The following is a 27,723-nucleotide window of genomic DNA, read 5'->3' on the forward strand; positions in this document are numbered from 1 at the left end:
AGTCCCATCGTCCCTGAGGTCAACAGGACCTTGGACAAGTCACTTTCCTCTCATTTTTCCATCACAATATGAAGTGATTATACTAGATATGTGATTCTCACCTTCTGGTGTCTGAGAAAATTACCTAGAATTTTTTTCTTTCCAACATGTACGAGTACATGTGTTTTAATTCTGATTCTGAAATGGAACTAAGATATTCTGATTTTTGCAAGACCTTAAGAGCCACTGTTTCAGATAGCCTGGAAGGGCCCTTTCAACTTGGACAGGCCAGATTCCCATGTAGGTGTTGGTTTGGGGGGCGGCCTGAAGGAAAGTGTTGCAGGAATATAAGACTTTTTATATGGCGTGAGGGTTCTCACAAGAGGCTGAGATCCTATCTGCTGGGTATGGCAGAAGTGCCTTTGTGGAGACAATGGCATTTGCAATGGGTAGGATCTTCACAGAAGGAGATAGAGAGGTGGGCTCTGCAGGGGGAGGTTACAGCAGGAGCAAAATCCTTAGAGACAGTACAGCAAGTGGCAGTTACTTGCAGTCAGGAATTGCAATTACCTGAATGTCTTGGCATCCTCTGAAGCATGACATGAAGAACCACAAATGTCCAGATGAGAAGCTCGGTGCTCCATCCAGTTGATGGTGCAGAGTCACTGCATGTTTTTGTGCTAGAGAGTGCGCGATCAGAGTACATCAGTCTAGCCATGTGATACACATGGGCCTCATGATTTCAATGCCTAGCGTTGGCTCAGCTACTTTTCTTGAGCACCTACTATGTGCTCTTTATTACAAGCGCTACATACGTCTTCATGACCCAGACTTCTCTGGAGCTGTACAGCCACATCTCTCTGAAGCCACTCTCTCACTCCTGTCACTTTCTTTGCACCCTACACTTCAGCTTTTCCTGATGACTTGGAATGAAGTGTGCTCCCCTGATGCCTTGTCATCCTCACACAAGACCCCGCCTCTACTTAGCATTCCCCTCTCCACATCAGGGCACAGAAGGCGTTGCTTAAAGAACATCCTCCCGACTGGGGTGGTGGTTTACACCTGTAATCCCAGCACTTTGGGAGGCCGAGGCAGAAGGATCACTTGAACCTAGGAGTCCAAGACCAGCCTGGGCAACACAGTGAGACTCCATCTCTATGAAAATAAAAAATAATTATCTGGGTGAGGTAGTGCACACCCAGATACCTACTTGTGAGGCTAAGGCGGGAGAGTTGCTTGAGCCCAGGAGTCTGAGGCTGCAGTGAGTTTGCACCACTACGCTCCAGCCTGGGCGACAGAGTGAAACTCTAGAGAAAAAAAAAAAAGGCAAAATTCCCTGACTGAGGCGGGAGGGTCGCTTGAATCCAGGAGTTTGAGGCTGCAGTATGTTTGTGCCACTGTGCTCCAGCCTGGGCAACTGAGCGAGACTCTAGAAAACAAACAACAAGGGAAAATTCCATGGCAGGACCTCAGATACTAGTAAGTAGCTCTGGGTGGTTTTTGCTTGTTTATTTGTGAGTTGAAGAGAAGTGGCCGAGGTCAGGCAGTGCATCTCATTGGTAACTGCCTTCCCTGGGGCTACCCAAGGACCTCGAACAGAATAAGCTACTGAAAAGTGTTGAGACTTGAAGAAAAATAGAAATAGCAACTATCTAGGGCACTTGACATAGAGAATCTTTTTTAATTCTTATCGCACGCCCTTGAGACATGTATTGCTATTTGCATTTTGTGTGGATATGCATTTGGGTAAGTTTATGTAATCCCTCCCTCGTCTGCAGAACTGGGATTCAAATGCAGGTATATCTCTGCCCAGGTCCAGACTCTTCTGCCCTGTGACAGCAGCTGCATGCCTGGATGGAAGGACGTAGGGTTGGACAAGCCACACATGGGTCACTTCCTTTCACTTACTTTTCTTAGCTTCCCACTCAACCAGGGCAGTTCCCACGCACTTTTTCAAGATTCTTATCGGCTCCCACACTTGGGGAAATTCCCAATGTCACCTATCAATCCATCACCACCACAAATACCACCCAGGAGAGGCAGGGAAAGGAGTTTACCACATGGTCACTGGGTGTGAGCAACTGTTCCCTGTCCCTGTGGCTTCTCACTTGTGCCTCCCACCATGGCCTGGAAAACTCCACCTGGTCTCAAAATAAAAGCCCTCGGCATTGCAGAATGGCCCAGTGGTGATCTTGTAGCTTCACCAGACTCATCAAGGCTGCTCCAGGAAGGCCCGAGCCAGACCACTAGACATGCAGATCATCACCATGGCCCTGGTATGCTTGCTGCTAGCTGGGATGTGGCCACAAGATGTGGACAGCAAGAGCAGTGAGTATGGCAGGCATCACTTTGTTTCTCTCTGGGGATAGTAGAAGTATGGTCAGCCACTCTGGGGTTGGAGCAGGTCTCACCAACTCTTATCTCCCTTCTTCCTATCTAAAGAGAAGGAATGGTGAACTTGGGTGGGCTGGGGGTGAGGGCCAGCGGGAGAACCATGAGTTGGGGCAAACACAGAGAAATGAACTTCCAGCTTCAGTACAAGGCAGCTCTGCTTCATCCAGGCCCAAGGGAGGGAACCTGTGAGGTTACCTAGGTAAAGCTGGGAGCCCCAAAGTCTAGGGCAGGGCCTGAATGTAGCTTCCACAGTGTGACAGACACTAAGCAGACTCTGAATGCAGGACCAGGGCTCTATCAGTCAGCTGCACTTGGGGAAGTCACTTTAGCTCTCAAACTCTACTTTCTCTATCAGTGAAATGGAGGTGATGATGTCCACTCTCCAAGGCTGTTTGGAGAATACTAACCTAGTAACAGTCATGAAAGCGGTTGCGAACAGAAAAACTAGGAGGAAGAAGCTGGGATTGGAATGCAAGTCTCTTAGGGGATGAGGTGTAGGAGGAGAATGCACAAATGGACAGAGTGGGGGTTGGGGGCTCAGAAAGAGCGGAGGACCAGGGCAGGAGGGGATTTAATAGGCTGAGTAGGGAGCTAGCTAGTTCCTGGGAGCTCTTCCCTTGTCATCTCATCAGTTTGGACTCCTTGGACAATTCCTAATCTTCCCCAGGTCAGGTCTGCGAACTGTGGATCACAGTGTCCTGCGTCAGACTAGCCAGGCCCCCAGGGTGTAGGGCCCAGAGCCCTTGGACATGAATATTGGGGCAGAACCATGCACGTGTGGTGAAATACCAAAACTGGATGAGCTTTTAGAAACCAGGCTCCAAAAAATCTCATTTTACACATCAGAAGTCTGGAGCTGGGGTGGCAGTACACTTTCATCAAGGATACTCAGTTGGTGTGTGGGGAGCTCAGATCTGAACCCCAATCTTCTGACTCTCACCTAGACCCAGAACGAGGTAGCCGATGACACAGAACCATGCCGGCACCCTCTAGATGTGGTCTCCAAGCCAGGGCTTGTCCTGGGGGGCATTTTTTTGTTTGTTTGCTTTTTAAAATTTGTGCTACAGGTGGGAGGTTGAAAAATGGATGCAAACCACCATTTGTGTTTCGCTTCTAGTGCATGTGTCCCTCTCCAGCTGTTGCTTCTCATTTATGAAGAAAAAGACTTCCCTGGGGGCAATCCAGTGTTACAGAAACACCAGCTCCAGCTGCCCCCAGGATAGTTTCATGTAAGTGATCACCTGTTCAATCTCTCCCTAGAGAACAGAACCCTGCCAGCCTGGAATTAGAATAGTAGACACTAGATGGCAGTATTTCACCAGAATAAGGTTTCTAAACCCAGCGCCGCCAACACCTGGGTGCAAGTTGCGCTTGGTCGCTAGGGGGAGCGCTGAGCTCCCTAGCAGGTGTTGAGAGGGATGCATCTGTGCTCCTGCAGTGACTTGTGTTTCCTGAAACTCCAAGGTGCCAAGTATTATATCCCAGCATTATAGGCTCAGAGGAAGGAACTGTTTAACAAAAGGGACTATTGTGCAGTGGAAAGAGCAAGGGAACCAGGATTAATTCCTGCCTCTGGATTTGGAACCTATAGTCTTGGGTAACCTTGGACAGGTAACTCCTTTGTACCTAATTATCTGTGTATCCTTCTGTATTCCTTATCTGTGAAGGGGCATAAACATGATGCCGGCATCACAGGGTCTTTATAAACTTAACTGGGGTAGCTTTCACAAACCAGTCAGCATTTTAAGGCACTTTCATGTGTGTTATCTCTGCCAATCCTCTTGGGGCACATATTTTTGTTATCATGAAAAGTGAAGTTCAGGAAGATAGAGATATTTGTCTAAGATCACCCAGATAGTAAGAGACAAAGTTGATATATAGATTGGACGATAGTCTGGTTTAGGAAATAAGAAGATCAAAAGAGAAACACACATACACACACACACTCACACGAGTCCAATGCAACAAGTAAGGTCCCAGATGGACATAGAAACATTAACGCTGGAGGAGAGAGCTATTCTTGGATGGGAATTTTTCATCCCAGCTAATCATCAGAATGTTTTCAGGGTCTTCAGCCCCACCCTGATACAACAAATTGAAACCAGCAGAGGGGTCCAGGAAGATCAATTCATAAGCTCCTGGTGTGTTGGCTCTTTCCTGGCATGCAAGCAACAGATCTTGGGCAGCAACTTCATTTACAGAGGGGAGCTCAAGGCCCAGCTAGAGCAGCCTAGGGCACCTGGCAGCAGGAAGAGATGGGGCTTGGGCGGTGCCCACACAGTGGTGGCGTGGGTGACTCAGCCCTCTCTCTTGTTCTCTGTTCACAGATTCAAGCTGAAGGGAGGCAAGGAAGCCTGTGCCTTGAAGACTGACAAATGGGCTCAGAAGTACGTAGAAAAGCTGAGCTACTGCCCGCCAAAAAGAAAATGAGCAGATTTCTTTCCGTCATGGGCTCTGGAAATCACACGGCTTCACTTTTCCCTGAAGCCCCCAGCCCTGCATTGTTCCTTCTGCCCCACGTTTGCTGGGACATGGAGGATCAGCTTGGTCTTTATAAGCTATGTTGTCACAATTTATACATTTAAATTATAGAATCATCAACCCCCACCCCTCTGTGTCTCTTGGATTTCAGAGTGAAAACTTGATGGGCATTGGGAGGTGGTGGCCAGCGGCTGAAGGATGGGGAAGGAAGAGGGAGGCATGTTGCACCTGGTGCCAGGGGAACTGAACTAAATTAGTGACTCTCTACCTCTCAGTAGCTGCCTTTGTCCTGGGGAGTAAGCTTTGACTGGTGTGGTGGTGCAGATTTTCTGCCTCCAAGTTTGGCTGTCAAGAGGCGTACAGTGGAAGAGAAAGCTGGGGTTCACAGCTGGGTCACATTTGGGTGCAGGACTCTCCTTCTTCCTGCCCTGCCCAGAGGGCTCGGGGGGTGATATTATAACTAAATCACAGCTGCCCTATCTGAAGGGGATCATGTGAGATTTTCTGCCTGTGAGGTGGCTGAGGGCTAAAGAGAGATGCAGCAAGTTGGGGTGGGGGGTGGCGGATCTGGTGATCGAACCCAGGGCTGCTGCCTCCCAGGACAACTCCTCCTGGCGTCCTAAATTGCCAACTGTACTGCCTGATGCAGTGTGGTACAAGATCCAGGGGACAGGCCCTGCTGTTGTCAGCAGTGCCGATCTCTCCTTGGGTGTCCAGCCATGGGTGGGTTCCGGGTCTGATCGAGATGCCCACCCAGCTTATCTGGAGGAGTGAGGCTGTCTTGGGAAGAGCAGGAGAACCCTTGGTGGAAGAGGAGGTTCTGGTGCTTTAAAAGGGACAGTCACAACCTCCAATTTGTACGAAGTGTGATTCAAGGAGAATAGCCAGGGAAGGAAGTATTTCTAGGTTTTGGGGTTGGCATGCCTTTAAAGGTCACTTTTAGAGGGCGAAGGTCTCATGCTGTGTTTCCCTCTTTCCCCATTCAACATGTCACACACCTGGCCCAGTCTTCTTAATCTGCCTCCTCCCCTCTACCCCCATAACTGCCCTTCGTCTCCCGCTATTTCCTCTTGCTTAGACAATTGCAGTAGGCTGTCTTCAGCCTTCCCTTCCCAACTCCAACTCATTCACAGCCACTGGCTACTCTTCCTGGCACCCATCCTTCTCTCTGGATGACTCAAAAACCTTCATACGTTCCTCTTGCCTTCAGAACGAATCTAAACCCCACACTCTGATATTCCAATTCCTCAAGAGCCTGTCCTCAACTTTCCTTTCTACATGTCTCCAACTTTTACACCGTGGAACTCTGAATCTGACCATTTTGGGGATATTCCCCCCAAGGCCCTCCCCCCACGTTGCCATCTTGCACCTCCCCTGGAAGAATCTTTGCTATGACCACACTTCCTCATCCTCTAAGGTCTGTTCTGCCCAAGTCCCCTCTTCCCTGCCGATCCTGGGGCTCACTAGGACTCAGTCATCTAGTTTCCCCCTGGGAGTCAGGGGCACGCAAAGTCAGAATCACTTGCTGCTTGCACTGGGGAGGCATGGATTGGAGCAGGAGACTAGCGTGGGAGGAAGGGGTTTACTTTGGGTAGGCGTGTGGTTTTAAAGGAAGAAATGAACTGAATATGAGACTGAGGAGCTGCGAGCCAGGGGTGTCCATGTTGGGGACTGGAGCCCTTGTTCCAGAACAGCCTGGGCTGGTGAGGCAGGCCCTCCTTGAAACTCAGATGAGCCAGGCTAGCCCCATGGCCAGGGTCTCTACACTCGCCTTCCACTAGCATGCTCCACCATCCACCCACACCTCTGAGCGCCCTTGCTGATTGGAAGTTAGCCCTGAAGAAAACATCACTATGTAAGAGACTTTAAATAAAGTGTATTTTCTGCAGAATGTCAGCAGGCCTATTATGGCATTCCTCTTTCCACAGTAACATCTTTAGCAACACCTGACATTCACGAAGAGTTCTCCTCCCTGCCTTGCAGCATCCCTTCATGTCCGTGACTCCCACGGGCACACTCTCAACCCCTGCCAGCAGAAGACAAACCCACGGCCAGCGGCTCACAGTGGAAGGCACGGCGGCCCACAGACAGGAACCAACTTGCTCAAGGCCTTGCTTTAAAAAAGATCACCCATACTCAAACTCCAAACCAGCAACAATTCAAATAACAGTCAATATTACTTAACACAGAGTACATTTTGCATCACAAAACAGAACGCATTCTATTTGCAAATGACGGTAGAAATACTCCAAAGTATAGATGAGGAGGCCAGAGGAGAATGGAAAAGTCACTTTGCATACCCTGGCTTGATTTCAGTGTGGGCAGCAGAGTTCAAGTCTTCGGGGTGTGAGCTTTCTGGCCCAGGCATTTCATATAATTCTGAACTCATTTCTCCTTTGGGTCGGCACAGATCTCCTTGCCCAGTTTGGTTCTGAAGTTGTGGAGGAAGGAAAGCTGGCACTGTTAGGATGGAACTCTTTGAGGGTTTACCCAGAAGATGACACACTGAGCTGTAAACCTGCCTGGCCCACCTGCTACAGGTGAAGGGGCATCCTTCTGGGACAGGAAGTAGGAGGTGTGTGGACAGGAGCGTTCTCTGGAGGTAGCTGCTGCTCTTGCTGGCCCTGGGAAACTGATCCTGGCAACTGCTAAAGGCTGTGGGCTGGTGCCCATCCAGTGAGCAGGGCATGGGAAGTTATAGACCCTCTTTCGGCCTGTTGAGCAGTCAAAATAGGAGGATTTGCATCATATGTTCTGGTTAGATCTCATCCTGAGTCAGATACCGAATCAGTCTTATGTCTGTCTCCTGGGGCAGAGGGTGGAGAGGAGCCAGGTGAGCAGGAGTTTTCTACCCACATGACAGCCTTCTGGAGACACTGCCTGTTGGTGATCCGATAGTTCTTCAGCCTCTGCAAGGAGATCTTCTTACTGCTAAATGTGAAGCAGCAGATGGATGGGACACTGAGTTCACTTAGAAATAAAGTTACAAAGGAAAAGCCTTTGAGGATGTGTTAGGCTTTTCTCAGCTGGAATGCAGCAAGGTGAATCTGTATGGGTTGCAAAGCAAAGAGGAAGAAGTAGATCTTACTCACCCCCAGGCCCAGCACTCGCACCCTAAACCCTGAGGTGAGGTGAGACCTGTGACATGTGCCTCAGGGTCTCGAACTCTCAGCTGCATGGTGGGGACGTGTCACTGCCATCTAGGGGAGGCCATGGGCAAGGCCAGTGGGAAAGGTCCTGTGTGTGGTCCCAGATCTGCAGAGTTTGGGATGATCAGATGAGGTCAAAGAAAAGGCCCTAAATTTGGAGTCAGATGCTTAGGTTTCATTCTTGCTCTGGGATAACCTGGAGGTGTCTGGGTAGGGTCTCTTCTGTCCCCAACCTGGGCTTCAGCTTTCTGTCTTTAAAATTAGATGTTAAAGTAAACCTCTGAGGAACCTTACCGCTCTGGTGGGCTTAGAAGTAGGACAATGGCTGGGTGCGGTGGCTCACGCCTGTAATGCCAGCACTTTGGGAGGCCAAAGCAGTCAGATCACTTGAGGTCAGGAGTTTAAGACCAGCCTGGCCCACCAGGCTGGTGAAACCCTGTCTCTACAAAAATACAAAACTTAGCTAGGTGTGGTGGCAGGTGCCCGTATTCCCAGCTACTCAGAAGGCTGAGGCAAGAGAATTGCTTAAACCTGGGAGGTGAAGATTTCAGTAAGCTGAGATCATACCCCTGCACTCCAACCTGGGCCACAGAGTAAGACTTTGTCTTAAAAAAAGTGGGGGCACCTGGGCTTAGGGCTTTCTAGAAGAGAGAAACAGAGAAAAAGGAGGGGAGAGATGAAGGGAAGAGGGGCCTTAACTGGCTGAACAAGCCCCTGGGGGCTGAAGGCTGCTGTTATGAGCAGCAGGCACAGAAGTGCTCCAGAGACTTTCATGTTGGAGGGCAAGAGTTGGAGATTTCACAATGTTTCTTGGTCTCTCTGCTCCTCTGGCTGTTCTGCCTGCCTTTTACAGGGAGTGAAGAGGGTTGGAGCTCTCAGAGGACCTTGGCCTGAGCAGGGTAATGACCAAGTTATGATGAAGGGGGGTCCTGAATATGCTGAACTGGAGGTGCAGACCAAAGACTTTTCTAAGAAATTCAAGAGGGAAGCTGAGGGCTGAAGCAGCACAGCATGGCTTCCTTCTGGCTGTCCAGGCCACAAGGAGCCAGAGAGGAATGTGCCCCAGCCACTCACCATGGGAAGCCATCCAAGCAGCTGTTCTCTGCTTACTTTCTCCAACAGGAAAAAGAAAAACAATGAAAATTAATTCCTGTGGGACATGCAGGGCTGTTACATAGGTAAATATGTGCCATGGTGGTTTGATGAACCTATCAACCCATCACCTAGATATTAAGCTCCACCTACACTAAAAAAACTAAAGGAAAAGGGTACATATAACCAGTTGCAGAGCCTACATACACCAAAAAGAAAATAATAAGAACTTTATGCCAAAAATTTAATTTAGAGGAAATGGATGACTTTCCCAAAAATCTAACTTACCAGGGTCCACAAAGAAATAAAAAATAGAAAGTCATTCTAAAGCTATTAAAGAATTGAAATCAGTAATTGAAAATCTTCCCACAAAACATTCTCTGGGCTCAAAGGGCTTAAACAACAAATTCCTCCAAGCATTCAGGGAACTGATCATTTCAATCTTGTGCAATCTGTTCAAGAGAATATCAGAAGACTGTACACCACTCAATTTATTTTGTGTCCTACCTTTGATACAAAAATGTGTCAAGACCCACAGGAGAAAAGGATATTACAAGCTGTCCCTTCAGACACACATTCCATTCTTTTCCATTCTATTCTCTGCCCTGGGAACCCAATCTTGGTGGGTTATATCAGTGAGGTTGCTGGCCTTCTAGCTTCTGGTTGAGTTTAGTCACAACGGAGCCCCTGAGGACAACAGAATTGGGTGAAGTTGAGTTTCTTCTTCCTCTGTTGTCTCCCTGTGTTCCTCAACATGGATACATCCCTCAACAAATGGTTTTAACTTCTTTCAAGGTAGTCTTACCAAGACTCTCCTATCCAGGTTTGGTGAGGTAAACCCTGCTCTTTCTTTTTAGATTTAGGAGTACATTCTTTTTTAAAAATTTTATTTTAAGTTCCAGGATATATGTGCAGGACGTGCAGGTCTGTTACATAGGTAAACATGTGCCATGGTGGTTTGCTGCACCTATGAACTCATCACCTAGGTATTAAGCTCCACCTACATTAGCTATTTATCTTGATGCTCTCCCTTCCCCTCACCACCTGACAGGCCTCAGTGGAATAGCCAAGACAATCCTAAACAAAAAGAACACAACTGGAGGCATCACACTACCTGACTTCAAACTATACTATAAGACTACAGTAACCAAAACAGCATGGTATTAGTATAAAAAGACACATAGACCAATGGAACAGAATAGAGATCTCAGAAATAAGGCCACATATCTATAACCATCTGATCTTTGATAAACCTGACAAAAATAAGCAATGGGGAAAGGATTCCCTGTTTAATAAACTGTGCTGGGAAAACTGGTTAGCTATATGCAGAACATTGAAACTGGACCCCTTCCTTACACCTCATATAAAAATGAACTCAAGATGGATTAAAGACTTAAATGCAAAATCCAAAACTATAAAAAACTAGAAGAAATTCTAGGCAATATCATTCAGGACACAGGCACAGGCAAAGATTTCTTGATGAAAACGTCAAAAGCAATTGCAACAAAAGCCAAAATTGACCAGTGGGATCTAATTAATAAGCCTCTGCACAGCAAAATAAACTATCATCAGAGTGAACAGACATCCTACAGAATGAGACAAAATTTTTGTAGTGTAACCATGTTCTTAATAGCCTCAGAGTAACAAACACCCCTGCGGTCTCTCTTCACCAACTTACATCTTTGTAAATAGCTTCTTTATTAAACCTTTCTCCAAGTCTTCCATTTAAAGTGTTATCTATTTCTTGTTGGGACACTTACTTATTGACATAGAATTGGACCCATAAAACAGACCTTACAAATAGGATTCTGGGATTGGGTTGCTCATATATTTTGGGTGCATCATGGAAAGTAACACAGTAATAGAATCTGTCCACATCATGATCGCTTTAATTACCACCAGCAGCAGACTGCTTTCACAAGCCCTCCAAGTGATCCTGATATACACAAAAGTTTGAGAACTATGGGATTATAGCATACCCCACTGACATCACTGATCTATAAAGAATAGCCACCGTGGAGCTCTCAAGCATGCTGCCCTCCTCCCACATCTCATCAAAGCATTTCTTAATACCTCGATTAAAGGGCATATGCCCCCTGGGGATCCCTGGGAGTGCAGTCAGGGATGGCTCAGCAGCTTGCACATAAATAGAATAGATCCATTCCAACAGATCCACTTCCTGAGTCTCTGGACTCCTTCCTAGCATTCCAGGGAATTTCTGGCATTTCAACTTCATTAACTGCAGGCTTATTTTTTAATTTTTAATTTTTGTGAGTACATAGTAGGTGTCCATATTTATGGGTTACATGAGATATTCTGTTGTAGGTATGCAATGTGTAATAACTACATCAGGGTAAATGGGATATCCATTGCCTCAAGGATTTATTGTCAGGTAGTTTATTTGAAGGTTTTCTTATTGTTTTCTTGTTTATAGCTCTAGGAACTTAGAGCTATAGATTAACCTCTTAGCACTGCTTTTGCTGTAACCCGTATGTTTTAGTATACTGTGTATCCATCATCATTCGCTTCAAGAAATTTTTCATTTTCCTTCTTAATCCCTTCATTGACCAACTGGTTGTTCAGGAGCATATTGTTTACATTCCCGTGTTTGTATAGTTCCCCAAATCACTCTTGTTATTAACTTCTGGTTTTATCCCATTGTGTTCAAATATACTTAATACTATTTCAATTTTTAAAATGTTTTGAAACTTGTTTTATGTCCTAACATCTAATGTATCCTTCAGAGTGATCTATGTGCTGAGGAGAAGAATGTGTATTCTGCAGCTGTTGGATTAAATGTTTTGTAAATATCTGTTAGATTCATTTGGTCTATAGTGAAGATTAAGTCTGACGTTATTGTGTTGATTTTCTGTCTGAACGATCTGTTTCGATGGCTGAAAGTGGGTGTTAAACTCTCCAGCTGTTATCCTACCGGAGTCTGTCTCTCTCTTTAGCTCCAACAATATTTGCTTTATACATATGGGCACTTCAATGTTGGCTGCCTATACATTTTTAATTGTTATATCCTCTTGGTAAATTGATGCTTTTATCACTATATAATAACTCCCTTCGTCTCTTTTTTATGGTTTTTGTCTATTTTGTCTGGTATTAGTAGAGCTACTCTTGCTCTTTTTTGGTTTCCATTAGCTTGGAGTATCTTTTCACATCCCTTTTGTTTTCAGTCTTTGGGTGCCTTTATAGGTGAAGTGTGTTTCCTGTAGGCTAGGCAACAGATCGTTTGGCCTTGCTCTTCCATCCATTTAGCCACACTCTCCCTCTTTTGATTAGAGAGTTTAGTCTATTTACATTTAATGTTACTATTAAGAAGTAAGGACTAACTCCTGCCATTGTGTTATTTGTTTTCTGATTGTTTTGTGGTCTTCTCTTCCTTGTTTTCTTCCTTCCTATCTTCCTTTTGGTGAAGATTATCTTCTCTAGTGGTATAATTTAATTTCTTGCTTTTTATTTTTTGTGTATCTGTTGTGTGCTTTTAGATTTGAGGTTGCCATAAGGGTTGCAGACAATGTCTTATAACTCATTATTTAAAAACGGATTATAATTTAATACTGATTCCATAAACAGGCAATGAGAAAACTGATAAAACCTCTACACTTTAACTTCATCTCCCCACTTTTTAACTTGCTGTTGTTTCTGTTTATATTTTACTGTACTATCTATGTCTTCAAAAGTTGTTATAGTTATTTGGATCAGTTCATCTTTTTGTCTTTCTACTTAACATATGCATAGGTTATATACCACAATTATTACTGTTATTCTGTGTTTTTCTAAGACCTTGGTGGTCTTGGATAAAATCCAAAAGAATTCTCTGGACTACCAGGCAGAGACGCTTGTTTTTTTTTAAATTACTTTCTCCTAAACAAACAGAGTATCTCTCTCTGTGCTGAGATCCCTGGAGCTGGAAAAGAAGTTACACAACTACCCCTGTGACCACCACCACTGGGACTGAACTGTTAAACCTAAAACCAGTAGAGTACTTGGTCTTTCTCAGGGCCAACTGTACCCACTAGCTGACTACTGGCTGTGTTCATTCAAGGCCCTAGGGCTCTACAATTAACACGTGGTGAAGTCAGCCAGGCCTACATCCTTCCCTTAAGGGCAGCAAATTCTACCAGGCCTTAGACAGGTCCAGAGATGCTGTTCGGGAGCCAGGCTCTGGAGTCGGAAACCATAGTAATATACCTGGTGCTCTGTTCCACTGTGGCTGAGCTGGCACCCAAGCCACAAAATGAAGTTCTTTCCACTCTTTTATTTCCTTTCCCCAGGCAGAGGAGTGTCTCCTCATGTTCCCCACCACCACAGGCCCATAAGGAATACTGCCAGGATACTACCAGTGTTCGCTTACGGCCGAAGGGCTCTTCGGTCAGCTTGTGGTGAATGCTGCCAGGTCTGGGACTCACCCTTTAGGTTAGTGGGCTCCCCTCTGGTCCAAGGTAGGTCCAGAGATGCTGTACAAGAGCCAAGGCCTGGAACTAGGGACCCCAATATCCACTTGCTGCTCTTTTCTACTGTGGTTGAGCTGCTAAGCTAAAGACAAAGTCCTCTTTACTCTTTCCTCTGTTTTTCTCAAGCAAGGGGGCCTCTCCTTGTTGCTATCATATCTGGGAATGTGCTGGGTCACACAGGAAGCCAGGACATCTCAGAGTCTCACCCAAGGCCTATACTACCTGACTACGGCAGCTGGTTATTCAGCACCCCAGGGCTCTTTTGTCAACAGATGATGAATCCTGCCAGGACTGGGTCCTTCCCTTCAAGGTAGTGGATTCTCTTCTGCCCCAGGGTATATCTGGAAATATCCAGGAGCTAGGCCTTGGAAGAGGGGCCTCACAACTCTTCCTGATGCCATACTGTGGCTTCCTACTGTGGCTGAGCTATTTAGCATCCAACTTGTAAGACAAGGTTTTTTTTTTTTTTTTTTTTTAGACGGAGTTTCGCTCTTGTTACCCAGGCTGGAGTGCAATGGTGCGATCTCGGCTTACCGCAACCTCCGCCTCCTGGGTTCAGGCAATTCTCCTGCCTCAGCCTCCTGAGTAGCTGCGATTACAGGCACGCACCACCATGCCCAGCTAATTTTTTGTAGTTTTAGTAGAGACGGGGTTTCACCATGTTGACCAGGATGGTCTAGATCTCTTGACCTCGTGATCCACCCGCCTTGGCCTCCCAAAGTGCTGGGATTACAGGCTTGAGCCACTGCGCACGGCCTAATCATTCTCTTTTTAAGTGAAAAGAAGGGGTCTCTTTCAGAGCTGCAAGCTGTGCCGCATGGGGTTGGGGGAGGGGTAACATAAGCACTTCCACGACTGCCCCAGCTGGTGTCTCACTAAGTCGCATGTCGCCCACCAGTTCACAGCACTACCATTTGCCTAGGAATTGCAATCCTTGTAACCTAGACTGCCTTCCAAGTTTATTTAGAACAATTTAGCTGGAGCAATTTAGCCCATGGTGGCAAGGCATGCTAGAATTAACATTCCAGCTGCTGAGAAAGATAATTCCTCTCTGGCCAGGGTAGGTCTAAATGCTCCCTCTGTGGGTACTGGCTGAGTTCTGCCCAGTGTTGGAGCACTGAGTTCCAATGCAAGTCTCCAATCACTGCACTTTCCCTCCCCAAACAAACATTTTCTTTCTGCTCCATGCGGCCACTGTCAGGAGATAGGGGAGGGGTGGGGTTGGCACTTTGAGATTCTTTCCAACTCTCTTCAGTGCCTCTTTCAGTGATATGAAGTTACAGCCAGTCACTGTGATTACTTCTAATTTTTGTTTCCTATGAAGGCGCTTTTTGTGTATAGATAGGTGTCCAATTTGGTGTTTCTGCAGGGATGATAATCAGTGGAGCTTCTAATCAGCCATTTTGCTCTGTTTCCTTCTCTTAGACTTCTTTTTAAGTGCAGACTTCAATTAGCCAGTCTAGTTGACCATTAACATCCCTTCCAGGTACTTGTGCCCATACATTAAATTCTGGATTTGGGCAATTGAGCCCTATATGTTATTTTTCTCAGGCTAACACTCTTAAAATTGATTCTCACAGATATGCCCCAAACGTTCCTGGAAACAGGACGAGTGAGGAGACATTCAAATCTTCCCAGCTGTAAAAACTGCTATCTGTCCTTTCCTGTGATTCAGGACTTACTATTACATAGGAGAATGTGTTTAAAGGCCTGGAATCTGGGGTCAATTTGGCATGAGTTCAGGTTTTGTATCCATCATTTACTGGTTATGTGATTTGGAGCAAATTGCTTCCATCCCTGAGCCTCCATGAGGAAACTGATTGGTAATCACTACCGCATTGTGATGCTGGGAGAGTGAACAAAATAATGCATGGAGAGTTCTTAGCACACAACAAAAGTGTGTATTTCTAACAAGTTCTCTCTGACAACTGATAATGATGGTCTGGGGACCACTCTTGGAGAACCAATGCTGCAATGAGACTGGGGTTGCTGACCTCAGTGAGAGAAATGGGTTCCAGGAGCAACAAAAGCCAGGTGGTAATGCTTATTAAATAGCAGATACAGGGTGGGCACAATTATTCCAAGAAGACACAGGGCCAGAATAGCAATCTGAGTGCTTTCATTGGCCGGGATTTGTGGCTATGATTATGGGATCCCTAGAAATGAAACAGATGGGATGCTTACTGAGGTGCTGCTTGACTTTAGGCAGAAAATTCTAGTGAGCAGAAAGCTAGTGTAAGTAAGCTCCTGTGGAAGATGATCATGTCTCTTACCCAGTTTTCAGATCTAAGCCAGTTGATAGACCTGAAGTCTCTTGATGGATGGGTAGACCAGATCTTTTTGAGGAAGGGCCCCGCAATACTGGATTGGCAGATGAAATACAGGGCCCTTAGTGATATGTGACTTTCAAATAAACAAGGAGTGTTTTTTTTTTTTTTTTTTTTAACAACAGCATAGATATGCCTCTTGAAATATTTTTGCTTAATCTGGCAACTCATAGGTCTAATACTATAAATCTTCTTTTATGCCTTTTCCAGAAGAACCTGCTGCCATAAATCAAGGTGATTCTGTACTTGGGAAAGAAATACCGAGACCTTGGCCGGGCGCGGTGGCTCAAGCCTGTAATCCCAGCACTTTGGGAGGCCGAGGCGGGTGGATCACGAGGTCAAGAGATCGAGACCATCCTGGTCAACATGGTGAAACCCCATCTCTACTAAAAATACAAAAAATCAGTTGGGCATGGTGGCGCGTACCTGTAATCCCAGCTACTCAGGAGGCTGAGGCAGGAGAATTGCCTGAACCCAGGAGGCGGAGGTTGCGGTGAGCCAAGATCGCGCCATTGCACTCCAGCCTGGGTAACAAGAGCAAAACTCCGTCTCAAAAAAAAAAGAAATACCGAGACCTTCTGGGGCTATTTGCTGATGGCTCTGAATGCATGATATTCTATGAAGACCTGCCTGAAAATCTACCCTGGTTCACCAGTCAGAGTGAGAACTTATGAAGGTCCTATGTTAGTAATGCAGTCATGTCTAGAGTAGAAGTTCAGCCAGCTGTTTCCCAACCTAACAATCTTTATATAACAGAAGTCTCCGAGATCTATAGAATCCTATGATTTTAGAATCACTTTGTTGCTGTAGAATCTTAGAAACCAAGCATCCTGCCATCTGCCCATGATAGTACTGGGCAATCTTAGTGTCCACAATCTTAGATAGTAACATAATAGAGTTGGCAAATTTATGCAATGTTGTGGTTTTCGGAGATTTGTTTACCTTCTAAAGTCCATTCTCAAGGATTAACTTACTGGCAAGTTCTGATGTAACAGATTAAAATTAAAACTGCTCAAGGAAGCAGAGCTGGGTCTTCTTGTACCTTTACTTTTCCGTGCTCATCTCATTTCACTTGTTAAGGCTCTGAGGAGCACCACAATGGTGAAAACTTTTCATTTTATAGGAAGCATGTCTAACTTCTGGAGTGGCTACTAAAAAAGGGAGGGAGCCAGCACTAATCAATATGCTCAGCCTCCAGGTCTGAGTCTCTCCAGAAAGGCAAGGCTGCAGAAGAAGAGGGGACTTCCATTGGGATGCTGGGGGAGAAAAGCCTATGCATTGCCCATGAAAACATTACAAGACCACTTCCTTACATCGTCCTTCATAGCACCTACGCTTCTTATAATATCCCATCACTATATGCATTGCTTATAATATTCCATCAACCTATAATTCCATTTATCCTAAACAGAAATCATTTGAGACCTGGTATAAATCATGTCTCATTTATAAAGACTTCCCAAACTACACAGATATCAAAGGAGGCCAAATCTGAAATGAATGGTTGGTTACCTCCCAGGGCAAGCTTTACTGCTTCTACCCTGGAAAACCCAGTCTCCTTTCTGCACATTCTCTGGACAAGCACACAGTCAAAAATGAATGCTTACGTATGATACAAGAGTCTAAGAAGCCACAGGGGGCCTCCTCCTCTGTACGAGAACTATCATATACTTTATCTTGCAAACCAGACAGGAATAAACCAGGGTTGTCCCAGACAAAATGAGATGTAGCATCTTCCTGTCCAGTGGGGACTCGGCATCTTACCAGTTGTTGTGTCACCACTTTAGTTGTTTACATTTTTTTGCGTCTGCTGCCCTTTCCTTCTGGGGAACTCGCAGGGGGTTGCCTGGAGCTGCCCTTTCCCAGGACCAAGTTGAAAATGCCAATAGGAACAACCCTATATTCAGCACATGGTGGCGCTGAGAATAAGCAAAGAAACAGAAGCTTTTCTCTTGGAGCAGCATTTTGTAGAAATGCATTTACATTTTAAAAAATAATACACGATGATTTAGAATACTTGAAAAGTATATCTCAAAAATCATAAAAAATATTATAAAACAACTTGTACACTCAATATTGACGCAGAACCACAGTAAACTTTCTGTTGTTCTTTTTTTTCTTTCCATGTGTGCCTATTAGGAATTTTACTGGATAAATGTTAGTCTCCATTTGTTAGTTAATACTATTTCAAAAGTCATTTTACATATCTCAATAACTGAATTTCTTCATGGTTGAATAGTGATCTGTTAAATGGGAACACTAGCACCTGTCTATGACCATACAGTGCTATCTGGCATTTAGTCGATTTTGTTGGGAAAATAAGTGATGTTTGATGCCATGATGCACATAAGAAATATTTATCAGTCAATATTCCACCTTCCAGAGGTGACCACTACTTTGACTTCTGTCATCATTGACTGTTCTTGAAATTCATATAAATGGAATTATACGGTATGCACTCTTTTGTGTCTGAAGTCTTGTGCTCAATGTAATTTTCTAAAAATATTGTTGGATTTTTTTTCTGTTTATGCTACATAGGATTTCATTTTATGAATATTCCATACTTTACTATTCTAGATCTCTGAAATTCTTCTAGTTTTCTGCTGTTATGAATAGAGTTGTGGTTAACACTCTTGTTCAAATCTTTTTGTGCATATATGAACTCATTGATTTTAAATATTTACTTAGAAGTGGGATTTCAGGGTCATTGGATAAACATATGTTTAATTTTATTAGAAAGTGCTAAACAGTTTTGTAAACTTTCCTCCAGAAATGTATCAGATTTTTGCTCTATATTTCCATCAATACATGGTATTATCAATTTTTTCTATTTTATCCATTTTGGTGGATTCGTAGTAGTATTTTATTTGATATTCAATTGCCTTTTCCTGATTACTTGTGATGTTGAGCTCCTTTTTCTATGTTTACTGATTATTTGAATATTTTTTGTGAAATGGCTGTTCATATTGAAAAGAAAAACTCACTAGCTTTAGAGGTCCAAGTGGTTTTTGATTGCATGGATGAATTGTATGGTGGCGATGTCTAAAATTTTAGTGCACCTGTTACCCCAGTAGTGTACATTGTACCCAATATGTACTTTTCTATCCCTCACCCTCCTTCTACCCTTCCCCCTTCAGAATCTCCAATGTCCATTATACCACTCCGTATGTCTGTTCATACTCATAGCTTGGCTCCCACTTATGAGTGAGAACATACAGTATTTGGTTTACCATTTCTGAGTTACTTCCGTTTCCATCCAAATTGCTGCAAAAGATGATATTTCATTCTTTTTTATGGCTGAGTGGTATTTCATGGTGATATATACCAAATTTTCTTGGTTGATGGTCACTTAGGTTGGTTCTATATCTTTTTAATTGTGAATTGTGCTGCAATAAACATATGCATGCAGGAATCTTTTGATGTAATGACTTCCTTTCCTTTGAGTAGGTACTCAGGAATGAGGTTGCTGGATCAAATGATAGATCTACTTTTAGTTCTCTGAGAAATCTCCGTACTATTTTCCATAGAGGTTATTCTAGTTTGCATTCCCACCAGCAGTGTGCAAGTATTCCCTTGGTTTTTAACTTTTTAATCATGGCCATTCTGGCTGGGGTAAGGTGGCATCTCATTGTGGTTTTAACTTGCATTTACCTGATGATTTGTGATGTTGAACTTTTTTTTTCACGTTTCTTGGCCATTTGTGTACCTTCTTTTGAGAACTATTCATGACATTTGTTTACTTTTAAGGGGGACTATTATTATTATCTGCTGGTTTGTTTGAGTTCCTTGAAGATCCTGGATATTAGTCCTTTGTTGGATGCATAGTTTGGAAATATTTCCTCCTATTCCACGGGTTGTCTGTTTACTCTGATACTTATTTGTTTTTCTATGCAGCAGCTGTTTAGTTTAATTTGGTTTCATTTCTCTATTTCTGTTTTTGTTGCATTTGCTTTTGGTGTCTTAGCCATAAATTCTTTGCATAGGCCAATGTCTGGAAAAGTTTTCCTGGCTTTTCTTCTAGAACTTTTATGATTTCAAGTCTTCGATTTAAGTCCTTAGTCCATCTTGAGTTGATTTTTGTATATGGTGAGAAATAGGGATTCAGTTTCATTCTTCTACCTTTTGCTTAGAATTGCTGTGTCTATTTGGGCTCTTTTTTGGTTCCATGTGAATTTTAGAATAGTTTCTTCTAATCCTGTGAAAAACGAAGTTGGTATTTTGATAAGAATTGCATTGAATCTGTAGATTGCTTTGGACATTATGGTCATTTTCATAGTATTTATTTTTCCAATTCATGAGCATGTTATGTATTTTCATTATTTTGAATCATCTATGATTTATTTTGGCAGTGCTCTGTAGTGCTCCTTGTAGGGACCTTTCACTTCTTTGGTTAAGTATATTCCTAGATATTTTATTTATTTCATTTTATTTTTGTAGCTATTATAAAAGGGATTAAGTTCTTTATTTGAGTCTCAGCTTGGTTTTTGTGGGTGTATAGCAGTGATACTGATGTGCAGATTGATTTGGTAACCTGGGACTTTACTGAATTCATTTATCAAATCTAGGAGCCTTTTGAAGAAGTCTTTAGGGTTTTCTAGATATACAATTATATCATTGGCAAACAGAATTGTTTTGGCTTCCTCTTTTCCAATTTAGATGCCCTTTCTTTCTTTCTCTTTTTTTCTGTTTTTATTTGTGTTGTTTTCTCTTTCTGTTATTTTGTTTTAATTCACTATATCGTCTGAATGGAAGTGTCGTCTATTTAATACAGTATATTTTCTCATAGTCTTTAGCTTATCTTTTTACTTTCTCAATAGTATCTTCTGTTGAGTAATTGTTTTTGATATTGATAAAGTCTAATTAATATGTTTTAAAAAATGTGTTTTGTTTTGCTTAAAAAACATTTTCTGCCACAAGTTATAAGAATACTCTCCTATGCTTTCTTCTAGGTATTTTCTAGCTTTGGCTTTTGTATTTAGGCATATAATCCATCTTAAATTAATTTTTATCTATAGTGTGAGGTAATGGAGAAATTAATTTTTTCCATACAGATATTTGGTTGCTCCAGCATAATTTATCCAAAAGACTTCTTATTTCTACAAAATCAATGTGCACAAATCACAATCATTCCTATACACCAACAATAGACAAGCAGAGAGCCAAATCATGAGAAAACTCCCATTCACAATTGCTACAAAGAGAATAAAATACCTAGGAACACAACTTACAAGAGATATGAAGGACATCTTCCAGGAGAACTATAAACCACTGCTCAAGGAAATAAGAGAGGACACAAACAAATAGAAAAACATTCCACGCTCATTGATAGGAAGAATCAATATAGTGAAAATGGCTATACTGCCCAAAGTAATTTATAGATTCAATGCTAATCCCATCAAGCTACCATTGACTTTCTTCATGGAATTAGAAAAAATTATTTTAAATTTCATATGGAACCAAAAAAGAGCCCATACAGCCAAGACAATCCTAAGCAAAAAGAACAAAGCTGGGGGTATCACGCTACCTGACTTCAAACTCTACTACAAGGTTACAGTAATCACAACAGCATGGTACTGGTACCAGAACAGATACATAGACCAATGGAACAGAACAGAGACCTCAGAAATAACACCACACATCTACAACAATCTGATCTTTGACAAGTATGACAAAAACAAGCAATGGGGCAAGGATTCCCTATTTAATGAATGGTGCTGGGAAAACTGGCTAGCCATATGCAGAAAACTGAAACTGGACTCTGTCCTTATATCTTATAAAAAATTAACTCAAGATGGATTAAGACTTAAAAGTAAAACCCAAAACCATAAAAACCCTAGAAGAAAACCTAGGCAATATCATTCAGGACTTAGGCATAGGCAAGGACTTCATGACTAATACACCAAAAGCAATGGCAACAAAAGCCAAAATTGACAAATGGGATCTAATCAAACTGAAGAGCTTATGCACAGCAAAAGAAACTATCATCAGAGTGAACAGACATCCTACAACATGAGTGAACATTTTTGCAATCTACCCATCTGACAAAGGTCTAATATCCAAACTTTACAAAGAACTTAAATGTACAAGAAAAAACAAACAACCCCATCAAAAAATGGGCAAAGATATGAAATGACACTTCTCAAAAGAAGACACAAAAAACACAAAAAAAAAAAAAAAAAAGCTAATCATCACTGGTCACTAGAGAAACGTAAATCAAAACCACAGTGAGAAACCATCTCACAAGTTAGAATGGTGATTATTAAAAAGACAGGAAAAAACAAATGCTGGTAAGGCTATGGAGAAATAGGAACACTTTTACACTGTTGGTGGGAGTATAAATTAGTTCAACCATTGTGGAAGACAATGTGGCAATTCCTCAAGGATTTAGAACCAGAAATACCACTTGATCCAGCAATTCCATTACTGTGTATGTGCTCAAAGGATTATAAATTATTCTACTATAAAGACACATGCACACGTATGTTTACTGCAGTCCTATTTACAATAGCAAAGACTTGGAACCAACCTGGATTCCATTTATGATAGACTGGATAAAAAATGTGGCACATATACACCATGGAATACTATGTAGCCATTAAAAAGAATGAGTTCATGTCCTTTGCAGGGGCATGGATGAAGCTGGAAGCCATCATTCTCAGCAAACTAACAAATGAATAGAAAACTAAACACTGCATGTTCTCACTTATAAGTAGTAATTGAACAATGAGAACACATGGACAGAGGGAGGAGAATATCACACATAGGGGCCTGTTGAGGGATTTGGGGAAAGGGAAGGGAAAGCATTAGGACAAATACCTAATTCATGTGGGGCTTAAAACCTAGATGATGGGTTGATAGGTGTGGCAAACTACCATGACACAGGCATACCTATGGAACAAACCTGCATGTTCTGCACATATATCCCAGAACTTAAATAAAATTAAAAAAAAAGAAAATTTGATACATATGCACCACAGAGTACTACACGGCCATTAAAAAGAATAAAATCATGTTCTTTGCAGCAACACAGATGGAGCTGGAGGCCATTATTTTAAGCAAATTGACACAGAAATAGAAAACTAGAGACTGCTTGTTCTCTCTTATAAGTGGGAGCAAAATATTGAGTACACATGAACACCAAGAAGAGGACAATAGATACCAGGGATCATTTGTAGGTCAAAGGTGGGAGGAAGCTGAAGTTTGAAGAACTAATGATTGGGTAATATGCTCATTACCCAGGTGACAAATAATCTGTACACCAGACACTTATGACATGCACTTTATCCATGTAACAAATCTACACATGTACCCCTTAACCTAAAACAAAAGTTTGAAAAAAATTTTTAAAAACAACTGTTGGGACTTAATTGAGATTATATTGACTCTTTTTTTTTTAACTTCTAAGTTCAGGGATACAAGTGCAGGTTTGTTACATAGGTAAACTTGTGTCATGGGAGTTTGTTACACAGATTATTTTGTCACTCCGGTATTAAGCCTAGTACTTATTAGTTATTTTTCCTGATCCTCTCCCTCCTCCCACCCTCTGTCCTCTGAAAGGCACCAGTATGTGTTGCTCCCCTGTATGTATCCATGTATTCTCATCATTCAGCTCCCACCTATAAGTGAGAACATGCAGTATTTGGTTTTCTGTCCCTGTGTTAGTTTGCTAAAGATAATGGCCTCCAGCTCCAACTTAAATTGACGTCTTAGTATTACTGAGTCTTCTACTCCATAAATGTGGTACATGGCTCTTCATTTATTTAGGTCCTTCTTTATTTTCCCTTGAGTATGTGTGGTAGTTTTCAGTACAGAGGTCTTACACATCTGTTGTTAAATTTATTCTTATTATATTTTGATGATATAATAGATGGATTTTTAAAAATTTAATTTCTAGAGCCGGGCGTGGTGGCTCAAGCCTGTAATCCCAGCACTTTGGGAGGCCGAGGCGGGTGGATCACGAGGTCAAGAGATCGAGACCATCCTGGTCAACATGGTGAAACCCCGTCTCTACTAAAAATACAAAAAATTAGCTGGGCATGGTGGTGCGTGCCTGTAATCCCAGCTGCTCAGGAGGCTGAGGCAGGAGAATTGCCTGAACCCAGGAGGCGGAGGTTGCGGTGAGCCGAGATCGCGCCATTGCACTCTAGCCTGGGTAACATGAGTGAAACTCCGTCTCAAAAAAAAAAAAAAATTTAATTTCTAATTGCTTATTAGTATAAAGAAATTCAAGTGATTTTTGTATATTAGCTTAATTCCTGTGATCTTGAGAAATTCACTTAATTCTAGTAGTTTTTGTAGCTCTCCTTGTATTTTCCATGTATATAACCATGTCACCTGTGTATGACATTTTAAGTTCTTTCTTTCTAATCCTTACATCTCTGTTTCTTTTTAACGTACCTTATTGCACTGCCTAGGACCTTGAGAACAATATTGAAAAAGAATAGGAGATGCTTCTTGTCTTGCTCCTCATCATTTACGGTGCCCCTGCTTACTTCCTGAAGATCTGTGTTTCTGTTGGAATCATTTCCCTTAAGATTTTCTGATAGTGAAATATTGTTATTCTAGTAACAAATTCATCCAGCTTTCATTTTTTTTTCTGAAAATGTCATTAGAGTAGAGCAACACTACAAACAACATTTACGTAGTTGACATGTCTGTAACCAACAACTTCAGCATATATATTTTTTTCCAATACATGTGGAACATTTATCAAACTGATGCTCTGTGTTGGACTACAAAGCTAATCTCAACAAATAGAAAAGGGTTGAAAACATAGAATGTGTTCTTTAACCATTATGGAATTAAATTAACACCAACAATAAAATGATTACTTTTTGTAATATCTCAAAGCTTAAAAATTCAGTCAATTTTGTCTAACTAATTCATAGATTAAAGAAGAAATCACAATGGAAATGAGAGTATATTTTGAGATAAGTTATGATAAAAATGTGTCATATTAAAATGTGTGGGATTTAAAGCCTGTGTTTAAGAGATTCACCGGCGGCCAGGCACGGTGGCTCACACCTGTAATCCCAGCACTTTGGGAGGCCAAGGCAGGTGGATCACCTGAGGTCAGGAGTTCGAGACCAGCCTGGTCAATATGGTGAAACACCTCTACCAAAAATACAAAAAAATTAGCCAGGCGTTGTGGCGGCTGCCTGTTATCCCAGCTACTTAGGAGGCTGAGGCAGAAGAATCTCTTGAAGCTGAGAGGGGGACGTTGCAGTGAGCCGAGATCGTGCCACTCACTCCAGCCTGGACAACAGGAGCGAAACTCCATCTCAAATTGAGGGAGAGAGAGAAAGAGAGAAAGACAGAGAGAGAGAGAGATTGATTCATAGCAGCAACTCACTCACTGCAAGGGAGGAGAAAGCAGGAAGATTTGGAGCCTGGCCTAAACTTTGCTGCCAAAGACCCCTGCTGAGCTGCAGCACTTCAATGGGGTTTAGGAACTGCAAATTCTCATGACCACACCAGCAAGGGCAAGGTGTTCAATGTGACCAGAGGTCGCAAGTTCCAAGGGCCCAAAGGGCCGGATGGGATCTTTGCAGAAAGACACACACTGGGGGCCCTGCTACCTTTTGCCTGGATAAGGGAGCACAGCAGGATGAGCATGATAGACCTTTCTGACCTCCTGCCCACCCACCAGGAGTCCCTGAGTGACTGGGACTCTCAGTTCACGTTCAAGTATTCTCACCTAAACTGCTGAAGGAGGGGAGGTACCCACTGTGGATTCAGATAAGGAAGAACCAAAAGATGAGAATATTCAGAAAAATGATTATTTTACAGAATCATTTGTAACATACAGTCTGTCTTTAAAATATGGTGATTTCAATATTTAGAAAAGTTTTGAACTTGCTGGATCTTTTAAAATTAACATCACTAGTGACACTGATAAAATTAACTTATGTCTTAGAATGGTATGTTTGTGTGTCACAAACCAAGAAAGCAAACGGCAGTGCTGTAATACAAATGGTAATACCATTTTTTTTCTTTTATCTGTACAGTAGTTAGTACAAGCTGAATTTAAATGTGTTTATTCTGAGACAAGAAGACCCGAATACTTCCCAAAATAGGCAGAAACGTTAAATGTGCACAAGAATAAAGAACCGACTTTTAGTCGTGATATTCTCTAAAGTTGGAGAAATCCCTTTTATTCCTCAATTGACTTGACTGCATGATTTGTTTTATCTATCTCTAAAGCAAATCTGCAGTGTTCCAGAGTCTTTGGTGTTGATTAAAGAGCTGTCCACCAAAAAAATGAAGTCTCAAACCCAGGCTCAGTTGGACACACACACACACACACACACACACACACACACACACACACACACACACACACACTCTCCCTCTCTCTCTCTCTCTCACTGTGTTCCAGGAGTGCTTTGCTGTCCTTGCCATCACGTGATTACTTAGATACCCTCACAAACACAGTAATCTACAGTTAGGATTAAATTAGTATCTGATCATTCAAAAGAAAGCTTTGGAAAAAAACCAGCTGGCTTATCTAAAAGCCTAAACATATGCAGAAGATTGTAGGACTATCTTTCCAATTCCCAGTGTTCATGGTAGGGCAATAGTTATTTTACACAGTTTGAAATGAGAGAGGGGCATACAGAATGGAAACAGATGTTTGCCCTCCTAAGAGCCTTCATACACACCCCCGAGCAATGAGGAAACAGCACACCAGACAAGTGATTTTTAAAGTATATTCATAAGGTAATAATTACTCTTCTGTTACTACAAAACTCTAGCCATGGCTGTGGTTCGCTTTTTTGGTTCACACTAAGCTTAAGTGGTCTACACAGTGGTATGAATTGGTAAAAGTATTATGTGAACAACTAGGGAAATTTCTAACTCTCATAATTGCAGTTAGTTAAGTAATCATTGTATTTTCTTCGGAACTGTATTTAATGGTTGAACCTCAAATCAGGAAACAAAATGAAGTGCTTTGATCAGTTAATAAAGCAATTTTACCCAGGGAAAAAGACAGAATTAAATGAATGTATTAAAAAGAAAAGCTTAAAATTATAATCTAAGTATTCATCTGAAGAATTAGAAAAAAGGTAGAAAATCAAATCCAAAAAAATAAGAAAAAAATAAAAGCAGAAATTAATAAAAACATAAACTTCCAGTGAAGAAAAACAACAATGCAAAAAGTTTGCTCTTTGAAAGATTAATAAAATGTTAATCCCCTTGCAAGATTGTTCAAGGAATCAAAAGGGAAAAGTTACAACTTAGCAATACCAGAGATCAAAAAGGAGATGTTATTACAGAGACTACAGATATTACAAAATAATAAAAAAATACTGCGAACAACTTCAGATTGATATATTTAAAAATTTTATGAAATGGATGAAATGTGAGAAAAACAATTTATTAAAGAGAACTAAGAAAGATAGAGCATTTTAACATTTTAATTCTAGTAATTAACTGAAACTGTAAATAAAAACTTTTTTACAGATTAATTCCTGAATGCTTTACTTCTAAGTACCAAAGGAAATAAAAACATGAATTTTTATAAAAATATTTTCAGAGAATAATTAAGTAAGAAACATAGTCCAGTTTATTTTATAAGTGCATTATAATATTAAGGCCAAACCCTTAGAAGGACTTTCAAGAAAAAAAAAATTATAGGGCAATATCTTTCATGAGCACAGATGTAATAGCCCTGAATAAAATGTTAGCAAATGGAATGTACTATCTGAAAAAACAATAAATTGTAATTAGATTGGTTTGCTTTTAGAAACACTAGCTTGTTTTAAAATTGGAAAACCAATGAATGTATTTTATCATAAAATAAGGTAGAAAAATTACATAATCATTTGAATTTAAAAA

The 27,723-nt window shown here is 42.0% G+C and overlaps 2 protein-coding genes across 2 annotated transcripts; one reads left to right on the top strand and one right to left on the bottom strand.

Moving 5' to 3' along the window:
• Window positions 1-2,106: 2,106 nt before the first annotated feature.
• On the top strand, window positions 2,107-5,172 carry CCL1 (C-C motif chemokine ligand 1). Its single transcript, XM_017534252.2, has 3 exons — window positions 2,107-2,307; window positions 3,491-3,602; window positions 4,701-5,172. The coding sequence occupies exons 1-3, from the start codon at window positions 2,232-2,234 to the stop codon at window positions 4,801-4,803; spliced, it is 291 nt and encodes a 96-aa protein (XP_017389741.1). The 5' UTR covers window positions 2,107-2,231; the 3' UTR covers window positions 4,804-5,172.
• A 1,541-nt stretch (window positions 5,173-6,713) lies between these two features.
• CCL13 (C-C motif chemokine ligand 13) lies at window positions 6,714-9,005 on the bottom strand. The gene is given in 3 exon segments (XM_037740613.1): window positions 6,714-7,293; window positions 7,713-7,865; window positions 8,703-9,005. Coding segments are annotated over 3 exon segments (336 nt in total). The 5' UTR covers window positions 8,778-9,005; the 3' UTR covers window positions 6,714-7,185.
• Window positions 9,006-27,723: the final 18,718 nt, after the last annotated feature.

Source organism: Cebus imitator, unplaced genomic scaffold, assembly GCF_001604975.1.
Source record: "Cebus imitator isolate Cc_AM_T3 unplaced genomic scaffold, Cebus_imitator-1.0 Scaffold85, whole genome shotgun sequence".
In the NCBI taxonomy this organism is placed as follows: domain Eukaryota; kingdom Metazoa; phylum Chordata; class Mammalia; order Primates; family Cebidae; genus Cebus; species Cebus imitator.